This window comes from Synchiropus splendidus, chromosome 3, assembly GCF_027744825.2.
Source record: "Synchiropus splendidus isolate RoL2022-P1 chromosome 3, RoL_Sspl_1.0, whole genome shotgun sequence".
In the NCBI taxonomy this organism is placed as follows: Eukaryota; Metazoa; Chordata; class Actinopteri; order Syngnathiformes; family Callionymidae; genus Synchiropus; species Synchiropus splendidus.
Window position 1 is genome coordinate 33,044,109 of NC_071336.1, and position 15,189 is coordinate 33,059,297.

At 45.6% G+C, this 15,189-nt stretch overlaps 1 protein-coding gene across 2 annotated transcripts in view; it reads left to right on the forward strand.

The window, feature by feature from the left end:
• The window catches only part of LOC128756049 (F-box/LRR-repeat protein 7-like), a 47,747-nt gene that overhangs the window by 11,298 nt on the left and 21,260 nt on the right, over positions 1-15,189 (forward strand). The window contains exons 1-2 of one of the 2 annotated variants that reach the window (XM_053860193.1): positions 2,542-2,999; positions 12,261-12,350. In XM_053860193.1, coding sequence (XP_053716168.1) covers positions 2,963-2,999; positions 12,261-12,350 — 127 coding nt within the window. In that variant the 5' untranslated portion in view covers positions 2,542-2,962. Of the gene's footprint in view, positions 1-2,541; positions 3,000-12,260; positions 12,351-15,189 lie in introns of those variants that run through there. The other variant, XM_053860196.1, reaches the window with a different exon arrangement.

Consider the following 15,189-nt stretch of genomic DNA (forward strand, 5'->3'; position numbering starts at 1 on the left):
CCTGTGATCTGAATATCCAGTTAAAGGCTCTTGTACTTGTTAAAAAGTGAGGTGTTGGAGCGCCGCAGCTGCTGAGTCTCTTTAAAAGTACCAGCTGATGGAGTGAGCGCTGCCGGACTTTGAGCTCACGCACGTGTTGGGATCAGAAATGTCACTTGTCGCCACAATGCAGCTGGTTTTGTCGCGTCTTGACTGCCGTATCAAATGAAGCGGCTATTTTTAGAAGCATTCCAGCGCAAGTCTTTCAACTATTTATGTCGTCCAGGTTTGGAGTCTGTCCTGCCGCGGTTCTGGTGAATTTATCTACGTCATCCATCTGGATGTCCTCTGCACGCCCCATGCCCCAGGTTGAAGGGACTCACAGTTGGGAGCAACTTGGTCTTCCCGCAGAGCTGGAGTAGGTCTTTGGAGACCCTGAAGTCTGGGCCTCTTCAAGACTGGACCTTGGAAAAGTGGTAGAAGATGGATGGCTTCATATTGGTTTCAAGGCTGTTACACTAATCCTGACCTCGCTGACACCACTTCATGAGTCACTGAGTGCAGACTAAAGTTGTGTTCCAAAGCCGACAGAAGTCGCTCCCATCGATTCTTTTGATTTCTTCAAAAGAAAGTAGAAGAACGAACAAAAAATAATGAAAATTGTAAAAGCAAACTCCCAAAATTGTATTTATGCCAATGAATACTAAAAACAAACACTTCGAAATGTGTGTTCTTTTTTTGGGGAGACGCAGGTTCGAAGGCCTGTTGCCTGATGAGGCACTTTCTCCCAAAACTTCACGACGTTCATAAGGTTTACATCCTTGGTTGAGTTGGTTGTACTGCTCTGAACCTTGTTTAAAAACTGACAACAGATTAGTTAAGACAAAAACCCATAACCGGTATGGCAAACATGTTGTAGTGAAGACAGTAGTGTTGAAGTCCAGTCCACCTAAATAAGGTTACACAGTTTTCATTTGGTTTGGTCTTGGTCTTCACCCTTCATTCGTCTAAGTCCTCACTTGGTCTTGACCTTGGTCCCGACTCCCTCACTGGGCTTAGTCTTGACTTGGTGTTGGTCCTGGTTTCGACCCCCTCATTGGTCTTAGCCTTGACTCGCTCTTGGCCTCGACTCCCTCACTGGGCTTAGTCTTGACTTGGTCTGGGTCCTGGTTTCGATCCCCTCGTAGGTCTTAGCCTTGACTCGCTCTTGGCCTCGACTCCCTCACTGGGCTTAGTCTTGACTTGGTCTTGGTCCTGGTTTCGATCCCCTCATAGGTCTTAGCCTTGACTCGCTCTTGGCCTCGACTCCCTCACTGTGCTTAGTCTTGACCTTGGTCTCGACCCTCTCACCGGGCTTAGTCTTGACTTGGTCTGGGTCCTGGTTTCGATCCCCTCATAGGTCTTAGCCTTGACTCGCTCTTGGCCTCGACTCCCTCACTGGGCTTAGTCTTGACTTGGTCTTGGTCCTGGTTTCGATCCCCTCATAGGTCTTAGCCTTGACTCGCTCTTGGCCTCGACTCCCTCACTGGGCTTAGTCTTGACTTGGTCTTGGTCCTGGTTTCGATCCCCTCATAGGTCTTAGCCTTGACTCGCTCTTGGCCTCGACTCCCTCACTGGGCTTAGTCTTGACTTGGTCTTGGTCCTGGTTTCGACCCCCTCATTGGTCTTAGCCTTGACTCGCACTTGGCCTCGACTCCCTCACTGTGCTTAATCTTGACTCGATCTTGGCCTTGGTCTCGACCCCTTCACTGGGCTTAGTCTTGACTTGTTCTTGGTCCTGGTTTCGACCCCCTCATTGGTCTTAGCCTTGACTCGCACTTGGCCTCGACTCCCTCACTGTGCTTAGTCTTGACTCGGTCTTGGCCTTGGTCCCGACCCCCTCACTGGGCTTAGTCTTGACTTGGTCTTGGTCCTGGTTTCGACCCCCTCATTGGTCTTAGCCTTGACTCGCACTTGGCCTCGACTCCCTCACTGTGCTTAGTCTTGACTCGGTCTTGGCCTTGGTCCCGACCCCCTCACTGGGCTTAGTCTTGACTTGGTCTTGGTCCTGGTTTCGACCCCCTCATTGGTCTTAGCCTTGACTCGCACTTGGCCTCGACTCCCTCACTGTGCTTAGTCTTGACTCGGTCTTGGCCTTGGCCTCGACTCCCTCACTGGGCTCAGTCTTGACTTGGTCTTGGTCCTGGTTTCGATCCCCTCATAGGTCTTAGCCTTGACTCGCTCTTGGCCTCGACTCCCTCACTGTGCTTAGTCTTGACCTTGGTCTCGACCCTCTCACTGGGCTGAGCCTTGACTCCTTCCTTCTTCTTGTTGAAGTTGAGAGCAAGTGTGAGGAACAAAATGTTTTACTTTAGTTATCAAATCTCTGCATCAAGTCGTCCCCTGAGAGCAGACAGGAGTATGAGAACATTCAGTGTCTTCCATTCATTTGTCTTTCATTTTCACTGGTCTGGCTCCATGAAATCCCCCATGATGGATTTAACTTCTGACTCGCGCGAGTCCCGACTCTCCGCGAGGCAGTGCCGGCTCTCCCAAAGCCATAATAAACATGTCATCTCTGTTTTAATTTGGGCTCCCCAGTCTTGTCCGACACCGACCCGCCTCCACCTCTCTGGTCTGCGGTCTCTTTAAATCCAAACTCTCGGTCGGCTCGCTGCGTCCTCGGGAAGCCCGCACTCCGCCTGACAAACAGCTGCTCACCATCTCCGGTGGAAGTGCTCCCCAAACTTCCCTCCGCGCTCCTCGGAGCTGGATGATTCCCACCGCATCGCCGTGGATCGCGCGGACTCGTGTCGACCGTTGGCACCGCTGGACGCGCCGACACGCGCCTGCGAGACGATGACCGCGCCGCCGCGCCACATCTGGATTAACTCTCCGGAGCTGGACTGAAGTCTGCGTCTGTCCCGGGCCAAGGCTGCTGCCCTGCTCTGGATGTAACCGCCATTGTTCTCCGGAGCTCCCAGTAGATTATGTTTTCTTTAACATGGGTGCGAACAACGGAAAACTGTACGGCAGCGAGGGTGAGTGTCGGAGTCTGCGACTTCACGTCGAGTCGGTCCTCACTTTTTTTTTTAAAAACTTGACTCGCAAATCTTCTCTCACATGTGTTTTTGGCCTCCGATATACGTCAAACTCAAGAATCTTCTCATTGAGACTGTCGCGTACGGTTGAGAGTCGCGTCTGTTTCTGCGATCTCTCAACCTTATTGGTGAATTAACGCTTTAAAGCGCGTTTTAAAGGTGTGCGACACTTCATTGGTTCCTGATAGGAAGTACAACGACCCCATGTGGACGCGTTTGACCCACCAGTGACGTGTTTATGGTTGCGTTTGAATAACCTTCAGAATAATCTGAACTATTTCCGGACATTTCAAGGGCATTTAGTTTCAAAAATCCCAAATGTGGATCAACTACAAATCATTGTTTTTGTTAAAATTATTGTTGCTATTATGTATTTATTCAGGAGAGTTTACAATACCTTAAATACAACTGCTGTTTTGAAGAAATTAAGTTATTTTTCTCGCTTTAAATGATAGCTTTACCGTATTCAAAGAATATTTGGATGTTATTTTACTTCATTGTATAGTTTCTGTATGAATGGCATGACTCACTGGACAAACCGCATTAGTATACATTCTAATGATAGAAAAAGCTGTGTGTAATTTGTGATTGCTTAATGGAAAAAGATTAAAGTTAGTTTTTTTACTACTCTAAATAGTTCTGTCAATTGCTAAAAAAAATATATTTTTTTTGTTTGATAAAAGCATGATTTTCAGTAGTTTTTGCGATGACAAACAAAGTAAACAAAATATTCCTGCTAAAACAAAATAATATATCGTTCATAAAGAATAAAGTACAAAAAATAAACAATATGTATTAATTTTTTATTTTTTCTTTATTTTCCTGAATGAAGAATAAATAAATAAAATTCTGAAATAACACTTTAAACCGATGAACAATATGATATCTGACATAATAAAATGCAAACGGTGTTAATAAGATCAAACATGGCAGACTGTATGGTTTAGAGGCTGTAATTCTCACAAGAAGACAAGAAGCCGAGTCACAATGGTCAGATGATACTGAGGTTGTCATTGTGGGTGACTGGAAACGACCAGATCTGAGGGACTTGTGGAGAGGTTTGGAGATAAAGTTAGGGAGGACAGATGGTTGGGCTTTAAGAGAATGCAATAATCTAGTTTGGGATAAATGTGTGAGTGTTTAAAGAAGTGAAATATTCACAGAGTAAAGTCATTTTTTTTAGTTGCTGAGTTCTCTTGAAGTTCATCTGACACCATTGAGTGTGTGGGAGGGTCAGGGGTCATGAGTGTTTGGACATGTGCGTATGCCATTACTCTTATCTAGATGTGAGTCAATTCCAGAGATCTTTGTCGTCAACTCCCTGGACGGTTGCGAGTGCAAACACAGCACCAGCTCAGTATGTTCCTCTGAGCAGCAGCGTGTGGAGAATTTGGCTTCGGACATGAATGAAGTGTTGAGAAAATATTTAAATATATTTAAATCTTCTCTTCCTCTGCGTGACTTGCGAGCTCCCTGAAGGATCAAGTTGAGAATACCTGCTAAGCTTGTATTTTATTGTGGTGTTTTATATCAGGGAACATTTTAGTCAGAAACAAGGAGGCGGCTTCTCTTGAATCTTCTTCATCCTCAAGTCTCACCGTCATCTCCATTATCATGAACTACATTCTTTGTCCAACACTCTTTCCTCTCCACAAACCATCTGTCCTCCCTACTTTTGCCTCCAAACCTCTCTACCATCTTGTCCTTTCTAGTTGTGATGGGTCGATGAGGCTTCATGGCACAGTATTGAAGGGTAAATGAGGCTTCATGAAACAGTGTCCTGATTTCCACAGGCCACCAGATGGCGCTGTCTGCTGTAAAATGTTTTGACTTGAACAACTAATTCAACCACTAGCGCCATCTAGTGGCCTCTGAAAACCAGGACACTGTTTCATCAACCCTGCAACACTGTTTCATGACACAAGTCTCTAAACCAGTGATCCCCACTGACCTGGCAAGTCTCTATTTCACTGTTGCTGCTAGTCTGATGACACAGTCGTCTCCACCCGGCCTGCACCCTCTTCTTCACTTTCCTTTTATGTGTAGATGTGAAGCTTGTGTGCAGATCAAAGGATCAGGACATGTCAAATGTGTAAGGAGCACAGTGGTCTACAGGGCATGTATAGTTTCACCTGCTAACTGTCTACTTGCCACTTGTGACGTAAAGGAGCAGATCTTTCTCTCCATCTCATGTGGCCGCACAAAAAAGTTTCGGTTTCATTCCATGGAATAATCATCCATCTCAACTGAAAACAGGTTTTTCAACAGCGATTCAGCATGATCAAACTCCCCCTGCTTGAGATTCATGTTCGTGATGTGGCTCCATAAAACATCTCACCATCTCCGCGAAACACTCGGGTCGGCGTCCAAAAGCGACAGAAAAGGGATTTGGTAAACGAGGCGTTCACTGTCCGTCTCAGTTTTCACACAGATGAACTCAGAAAAATGTCTGAGTCATCTGAACCCTGTCCAGAATCTACACTGACAACAGAGCACAATGTTTTTCGGGATCCAGAGACCCGGCGAGAGTGATTCTCCCCCCTGGTTACGTGCAAATTCTGTTGTCGCTCTCCTTAAGTCAACAACCGCCGGGAAGATTTGGGTAACAATAACACCTGCGGCGAATATTCTGTCTGCTGGCGTCGTGATTCAGTTTCAGTTCTGACTCAGATCACAGCAGCGCCGCAGGTTTGAGGTGTGGAGCATCGGTGCAGGAGGGAGCCTGAAATAGAACCATGTTCTGGGAATAAATCCACTCTGGTCTTCATGGGACTCTTAGCTAAAATCACATGACCACCTTGTTGAATACCAACCTCTATATACTGATGGTTTTCAAATGAAGCTTCCAGTGTCCTCCCTAATGCAGACTGTCTTGACTGTGACCTGGCTCTGCCCCATGGCTTCCTCACCACTCCACCTGGCATCCGGACTTCATGCGTCATGATTTTACTTGTCGGAGCGGAGTCTCAGCTTTTTCACCCCTCAAAAATGTTCTGTATTTATATTCTTTTCTTAGAATAATATCCAGTATTTGTGATATTAATAATTCCAATTAATTTAAATTAAAAAGCACCAACTTCATGTCACTTCTTGACTCGGTTGCACTTTAAGGTTTTCGTCCATGAGATAATGGTGACAAACATTACCCAAACTTTCTGTTTGCTCAGAGATGAGCAAGATGAATGAGGAGAGTGCAGGCACTCTCCCACATTCACAGCTGTGAAGCTGACATTTTCCTCCAGTGCTGATGCAAATATCAGCCTCCCACATGCTTGTCAACCCATCCTCACTTCCATGGCGTGATATATTTACCTTGGGAAAGTGGACTTTTGCGTCCTATAATGACGCCAAAGGCAGCCTTCCTTGATACATGTTGGCGCATCCGTGTAGTGTTCAAGGTAGGTGACACGTTGTTGCACTTCCAGGCGCCGGCACGTCACACTAGGACTCAGTAGTCCATTAGACCAGGGGTTCTTTTTTTTAATCGCAGTGACCACCTTTTCCCGAACAGTGAAGTAATAGAACTGCATTTATACGTTACTCTTGATTTCATTTGCATTATAATAACCATATTTAACTTACTTACACTTAAACAAACCAAAACCTCATATTCAAATTTACTCTAGAATTAAAAAAAAAAAAAAAAAACAGAAAGAGAAATAAATACACCTGATGCAAACTGTTGAGAAAAACCCTGGACATGTCATTAATAAAATAATGGCTACAATAATTACAATAAAACAATAACTAAATATCTTAAAATAAGATGAATAAGTGCTTTTTCCCCCAAAAATACACTGTAAAGAAGATATAAGTAATGTGCACATCAAATTAATTTTTAAAACTGCTTCAACAGGTGCTTTCATGAACAGTTTTTACTGTTAAGGGAGCGGCATCACTTTCTTTATCGTTTTTTTTTTTCTTTCTCCTTAGTTGCTAACTATTGCAAACTAGTGGCTGTCTTCTTTTTTTTTTGAGCCTCGAGTCAATTGAATGACGCACTACTGCCGCCAAATGGTGGAGCGGTGCTCACTTCCATGATGTATATTTAGGGGTTCAGGAGTCAGAGTAAGAAGAGTCAGAGATGAAGGTACAGAGGTTGTCACTAGGCCAAAGAATGGAGTCTGTCAGAGGGACATATGGAGAAGTTAGGAGAGAAAGGACCGATGGTTTGTGGAGAGGAGAGGGAGAGTTGGACCGAGGATTGTTGAATGTTGAAGAAGAGGAGGACAACAGTGAGGTTCTGAAGGTGATGAAGGAGGGTGCGACTAGGGGATGATCAGATGAAGGAAAATGAAGAGTCAAATATTTTCCTATCATCTTGTTTTACGTAACTGTGATCAACAACTTCAACGTTGTTGTTCCTCCATGTTCCTCTTCTGTTCACTTTGGTCACAAATATGCACAAACCCACCGACTGCTTACATAAGTCAGGAAGCCGGAGTTTTTTCCCAAACAAGGTCCTCCCTGGAAGACAGAAGAAGCAATTGCACAATCCCCCCCCAAATCCCTCTGAGTTCTGCGCGAAAGTAATGAAAATCATTTTCCCGGTTCCTGCCTGCACGTACGGAAACAGGTTTTACGACGACATCAGCAGTTTTTATGTGAAGATCTGAGTCGTTTATGGGATGTTTCTTTCCATGCTGTTGTGCCGCCGCTTTTGTGGAGTGAACTTGAGGAGCTTGGGATTGAAGCTGCAGGCGACTTGAATGTAAATTCACTTATAAACACAGAGCATAAAATCCTTTTTGAAGCTCATTTGATTTGTTTGTTGTTGTGTTCATCAAGTGGGTAACAATGACTCTCAGAAAAGTTTTTTTTTATTGACATTTCTCCCTATTGAGGTTAATGTGGTCATGAAAACCTGGAAAGAAAACTGAAGGATTGAATGGTCTGAGTCTTTTGAAGATTTTGAAAATGTTTTTGTAGGAAGTTGTGTTGAGGTATTGCATTGTCCGCTTGTTAGGATCCACAGAAGGTCCTGATCCACTTTGTCGGAGGAGTCCAGGGACATGTGGTGAGGTAGAGCTGTGTGTCGTCAAACTCCATGGTTCAATAAATTGTCCCACAAATCATTGCAGATTATAGAGGTTGTTGTCAACATTGAGAAAAGGCAGGGTTGGAGGTAGCAGAGATGAAGATGCTGTGCTTCTCTCTGGGAGTGAGCAGGATGATGATAGGATCAGAGGGACAGCACATGTGCTCAGGTGTTTAGGAGACCAAGTCAGAGAGGCTGGATGGAGATGGTTTGGACATGTACAGAGGAGAGAGAGAGAGCCAGTACATTGGTCGATGAAGATGTTGAGATGTTGGAACTGCCAGGCAGAAGGTGGAGAGGAAGGCCACAGAGGAGATTGATGGAGGTGGTGAAGGAGGACATGAGGTTTGTAGGTTTGAGAGAAGAGGAAGCAGAGGACAGGGTGAGATGGAGGAGGATGATCCGCTGTGGCCACCTCTGAAGGGAGAAGCCCAAAGAGAAAGAAGAAGAAGAATATATAATACAAAATGCATTTATAGTCTCAGTGGACTAAACTTGAACTTAACCACACTGCTCTGGTGGTTATGCTTCAGGTGAGCATGCAGCTTCCACATCAAAACAAATTTGACGTACCAGCTTGTCCACATACATTCCAAACCAGTCCTTCACTGGGGCTTTGGCATTTGGCTTTGCAGTCAAAGAGCACTCCATTGTTCTGTCGTGAAGGTGTGTGCTCAAGTTAGAGACACATCAGGTTTGAAAACAACTCAGTTCTTCTCTGTGAGTGTGAGGGAAGCGCAGCGCCAGGCGCAGCTCCGCAGCGAATGATGGACGAATCAGCACATCAGCATAGATCTATAGTGTATAGAAAGAATGTGGTCACGATTTCATGTCATCATATCGTCCACCTCTATCTGCGGACAAATGAGGTGAAAGTGGATCATTTCCCACGGCTCACCTGACAGTCTAGTGTGCCGCGGCACGACGGTTGACAAACGCTGCACTAGGTTTCGCTGTGTTCATTAACTGCTGCACAAATGCCACCAGAGAGGTGTGTGATGTCATGGACAGAGTGAACCCTGACCACAGGCGTGTTAGCCGTGAGCAGAGACAAGGAAATGAAACATACATGTGGCAATCGATCGGTTCCACCAAAGTGACTAAGTTCACTGACTTATTGTGTGACGGGCACAACTCGTTGATTCTGTGGCGAGGCTGAGGCCAAATACGGCAGGTATTAGATCTTAACACCTCGGTGTAAAACCGAGCTAAAGGTGAAGCTTCTACTGCCACTTGTTGAAAAACCATCTGGGCTTGTGTGTCGCTCGCACAGCTGACGTTGCTAGTTGAATTCCTCCACATCCATCTTTCACACGCTTTCATATCCTCGGCTTATTTCAGGAACTGTCTCGTCAGCGGCAGCGTGATGTGGCGGCAGGAATGCCTCAGTGGCGTGTCACGCTGGGTGAAAGCCACATATCTTCTCCGAGGGGGATGATGTGGGGGTGCAAAGCTGCATTTATGATCTGACGCAAACAAGCTCTCCACAGGCTGCATCCCAGCCGGACCAGAGAGACCCAGTCAGCTCCAGCTTCTGAGCTTCAAACACTCCTGTTGGTAGGACTTGTACACCAGCAAAAGATCTCCTCTCCTCCAGCAGATCACTCACTCCAGGGAGGATTCTGGAGATTTGCTTTTCCCTTTCAGGCTAGAGGTTATTATTCTTATAAATACTCAGAAGTGACACCAGAGGATTTAGCTGCGCGCCAACGAAAACCACTTACCTGACACAGACATAAACGCTCAGAACGTGATGACATCCCTGTATCTTATTCTCCTGATTATCTAAAACAGCAAGCTGAAGAAAAGTGAGGATTTACGCCGCCTTGCGCAAAAACAATATATTTCTTTGAGCTGTCATCTCCGTGCTCTTTTTATCTTCGTTTCACACCCATCTAAAGGCACGTTCACGCCAAACTGGATTTAAACCGCGAGGCAGCGGATTTACAAGTCAAGTCAGAGGCGCCATTACGTGGCACAAAGTATTGCGCTGCCGGTCAATTGGTCGCAGTTCAACAACCCAGATGATGTTTTCCGAAGCAAAGGCAATACGTTGTAGCAAGTTAACCGATCGGAACCCAGAGTCTACAGTTCGGCATGAAGAGAGGGCAAGATGATTTGCTGGTCACTTGCGACGCTCCCTTAACTTTACACTTGCCCCCAGCAGACTGACCTCTTTTTTCAATGCAACTTGAGGCGAGGGAAAGCCATTTTAGTGGCTGGAAAACTAGGGACTATCTGTGTGACGCAATAGCATGGAACCTCAGTGGATCATGGAAAAATGTGAGATGAGCTGCTTTGGTGACGTCATTTGTTTGTGCGTGTTGTGGAACTGATAGTGAAGTGTTCTAATATGTTTCATATTCCTGTCGGTGGCAGCTCCAGAACAAGTTTAATACAGGAGCGTGTGGTAAAACCAGAGGGGCCCGATTTTTTAACAATCATTTCGATGAAAAATATTCTCTTCAGATGATGCTATTAAACCTGGGTTACAGGTCACACTGATCCCTTGACGTACCAAGACGTACCCGTCCTTTTCAACAATTTTACCATCACTGATCACGTGCTTCCATGTGTTCCTTATGTTGCTGTTCACCAATATATCCACCAAGGGAGCGGTCCAGAACCAACACTGTGGAAGGAGCATTGATCATGTAGCTCTTGCACAAGAGAGGAAACAGAGGCAGCGTTGTAGGAGGCGGTGGTCGGTGAGGATGTTAAATATATGGCCACTGGAGGACGGAGAGTTTCCACCATTGTCTTCTTCTCGTGTTTCATTAGACCTACGTATCAGGTAGTAACAGCAACACTGCCCCCCCATGGTTTCTGATGGTACTGTTTGGTCCGTATCCTATGACTTAGTGGAAATGTGCAGCAATATGAACATAGACCACGGGGAGAAGGTCCCGTTTGTATCGAGATCTGTATGTAACGTTGAGCAAAATGGGCCATGAAAGTACTGAGATGTTCTTTACTTTGACTGCTTCCTTCCCAGAAATGTCACTTACTTGCTTAGGCTGTTTTATGCTCGAAACGAAGTCTTAAATGCTTGTCATCACCGACAGATGTTTATTCATGATGAGCTGCTCTTTTCAGTTTTTACTGTCATTCAGCTTGGAATTGTTTCAGTCATTTGTCTCACTCTATTCAGCCGATGCTCATTTAAAGTGTTTGACTGTGGAACTCGTTCCTCCATGTGGTGATCAGAACACTGAGTGAGTCAATCCTGTCAGTGTGGAGCTGCAGCGCGTGTAACTCTTCGCTGTGCTGCCACATAGCATCTTTTCAGTCCAAAAAAAAAAAAGAGGATAAAGTTTCCTTGGATCAGACAAATTGGTTTAGACATGTGATTGGCTTCATGCTCTCTTTCACTGAGTCCCAGCCATTTTCAACCGCTTATCACTCGCCAAAGCAAAGAAGTTCCTGAAGAAGCATCTTCCTGCTTTTCGGGGGCAAAACCGAAGTGTTTCCTGACCAACAGAGAGAATCTCCAGAAAGAGTCTGACAAGATGACCAAGCCACCTCAACTGGCTTGTCCTGATTTAGAGGAGCAGCGGCTCTACTTTGAGTCTCTCCCGGATGGCCGAGCTCGTGACCTGCATCTCTCAGAGAGTTCACATGCTGCACGGAAAACTTCGTCGTTCGCACCCAACTCTAGTGACCATGGCCAGGTTGCTCGAAACATGAATTTAATCTAAAAACCCTCAGTAGATTCTGATGCAGACCTTATTTAGAGACAGACAGAAAGTCCCACCTGTGTGTGGTACCTGCATCTGCATCTAAACCTTTGACTTCCTCCTGCTGATGTTTTAACCCTTGAGTCCCAAATGTTTCCAGAATATAGTTGATTGTTGTAGTATGTGCTGGTTAGAACTTTATCCTTGTCAAATCAGTTCTGGAAAGTATTCCGTGATCATGTGAGGTTGTGAGGAAGGGAAGCGAAAACAGGGGATACAGCCTGAAGCTCTGAACACAGAAGCCCCTGTATAAGCGACACAGGATGATAAATGGACAGGTGAAGGTAAAAGTTGGCCATTTCTGACGTCCAACAGAAGCGGTGCGCTACTTCACGGTATCAAGTTTAAACCGAGAGGCTCTGCACTTATTTCCGGTCGTAAATACGTGTCTCTGCATCTCAGCAGTCGTCTCTTCTCCTCTGGCAGGTAAAGGGAGCTCCAGCATCTCCTCCGACATCAGCTCCAGCACAGATCACACACCGACTAAAGCTCCAAAGAATGTGGCTACCAGCGAAGGTAAGGCATCTGGTGCTCATTAACCAAACTTCCCTCCCTTCCGTCCCCCTCTCCTCCCTCTCTCTTTGTCCCTCCTGTGCTGCCTATTTTTGGTGTGAAAACGCTCGTGTGTCTCGGATTACCCAAAATTCAACTCCAATCAGATGCTGCGTGGTTTTTGTTTGCCACTTTTGGCCGCTGGATGTGGAGGAATGCTTATCTAAACGGTGGTGGTATCAGCCCCGGAGCGCTGGTTCAGACACTCAGCGAGAGGCGGGGGTGAGGGATTTTTGGGGGCACAGAGGGGTGAGCTAGAGAAAACAAGGCTTCACCTTCTTCTCTGACACTGTTGTTGGTCTCCCCGCGGCCTCTCCTGACTCCTGTCTGGCCAGGCAGCCGTCCAACTCCTCCTGGAGTTATTGCGGAGATCGTCTCCTCCTTGTCAGGCCCGGGAGCTTTACAAATCTAAACTTTACGCGTTCCCAGACTTTTGGAGGGAGCCAGCGATGGATTCATTTTATGGGTCCAACAATCAGTCAGTTTTACTACAACCGTTTGTCGCAAAAGTCAAGTGCGTGTTGTCAAGTCAAAGAGTTGATGGACGGTGTGAGGCTCCGCTGCCAGGAAAAATAAAATCCATGTTTGTTATGACAAGTCTCGATAAATCCTTCCCGTCTCTCGTCATATGGTGAAGTCAGAGGTCAGTTTTGGGAGAGACCAGACGGCAGCAGTTTCATGGTGATTCTGGGAATGACTTCTTGACCCTGAATTGCTTTGCTAGAGTGAAGGATCTGCATGCTACAGAGGGCGTCATCTCTGCTTAGGGATAGGTACCTTTCATGTTTGAACCAATACAGTACTAATATACTCAACGGTACTAACTTTCGGTGCTTTTGTGTGTGTTTATGTGATGTGAAATAAATAGGAATGTCCAGATACAGATACCAGCATCTGTATTCACAACAACACTGGCCGATATTTCTGGGCTTTGGGTTCCTACTGACTGACGTATACCTTATATACCGAGAACTACGAATCCCACGCAGCAGTATGTTTGTAAAACTTTCACTGCTAAATGCTAATGTGCGTGGCTCTAAACTGTGACGTGGACTAGGGCTATCTATTGATGTTACGATACGATACATTGCAATATCAGATATCACAGTACAATATCACGTGCATGAGCACGAGTTTATTGTTTTGACGTCAGTCCAATTAGACTGTCAGGTAAATTTCACAGTCCAACAGAATACTCAACAAAATAACTCCAGTGTGAAAAAAGAAAATGCTAGTATTAAGAAAAGCTGCAGCATATCCAAGTATCTTTGTATTAAATGTTAATGTAGCCAACTTAAATAAATCAAGACAATATCATATATTGTATATCATATTGACTCATATGTATATTCACAATATCTCAGCAAAACTATCCATTGAGTATCATGCAATCTAGTATCATGATATTTGGGAGTGTCAATAGTTTCTTACTCTCCTTATGTGGACAAGCGCTGCGTGTATTGACGCACTAGTCATAAGGGTCAGTTCAAGTATCGGAACATGGAACCATTTGATTTCACATGAATCGGTACATGTCAGTACCAAGTGTGTCACTTCAGCAGTTTTCGCGAATGCTATCCTTGAAAGAAAAAAGGGCAACTGGTGCTTCAATCCGTTCAAGAACCTGGGTGTAAGGGACCTTCATGTATAGGGCTGGTTTGCCAAGCTCCGATAGATCTACGACCCACTTTGCCTGTCCACCTTCAGAGCTCAGAGAAGGCATTTAGGAAACTGTTTAAGCTGACCCCAACTCCTCTGCCTTCAAAGGGCAGCTGCAATCTGGCATCGACGTGGGCTTCTTTGTGCGCTCTCATCTTCTCATGCGCTGTCATCGCCAATCTCAAATTTGCTCCATCACGATCGTCATAATTACATCTGTGGTTCCGCCTCGCCCACAAGAAAACAAATACCAACCTCGCTCTGCGAATATGACTCAGTGGGTCGAAAGAGAAAAGAAAAGGAGGTGTTCGTCAACATGGTCTGCGATTAAAACAATGCGCTCGGGACTTGCTGACTCGTGAACTTCCGATTATTCCAGATGACACAGTCCGTTTTTTTATTTTTTTTTCCAAGAGAGAACGACAAGTCCAGATGCAGTGGTGTCCGGCGGCTTATAGCGGTGCTCCTGTGCGACGGCTCAAATTGTTGTTTTGTTCTCCACGCTAAGTGGGAGTAATTACAGAGTCCTGAACCGCCGTGGCCACAATCCCTCTCACACATGTATCAAACTGTGCTGTGAGCACACACACTCTCAGAGTCCTCCGGTCCTCTAAACTCATCAGGAGGCAGTCTGCTCTGTTTCCCCACCAGACACTGGCTGGATTCATCTTCCCCCTGGTGAACAAGTGGCTAATTTTTACAGGTTCACTTTTGTTGTTGACCTACATCTGGTTGTAACCTGACTGCACCAGAAGAGTCCCATCAATGTAGTCACCCTACTGGACTCTCTGGTTATTCTCACAGTTATTTTAGAGGAAAGGTGAGGCCGAAGGAGCATCCCTAAGAAGGGAGGCCCGGATTTCCTCCTGGGATACCTCTCCCTAAGGGAATACGAACTGTTCTATCCTTTTCCAGGGTTATGTCTTGGGTCTTCCCTAGTGGTTCCTTGAAAGGGGGCAGTGCCTAGAACACCTCACCCAGGAGGTACCACCTTGGCTCCAATGCACAAAGTAGGCCTGGGAGATAAACCGAAAATTTACTGTTACCAAATTTTACTACGATAAGAACGTCATTTTGCGCATGTCGGTAAATCCGGTATTTTCATAAAAGCAATGTATAACACAAACTCCTATAAGGATCCGCA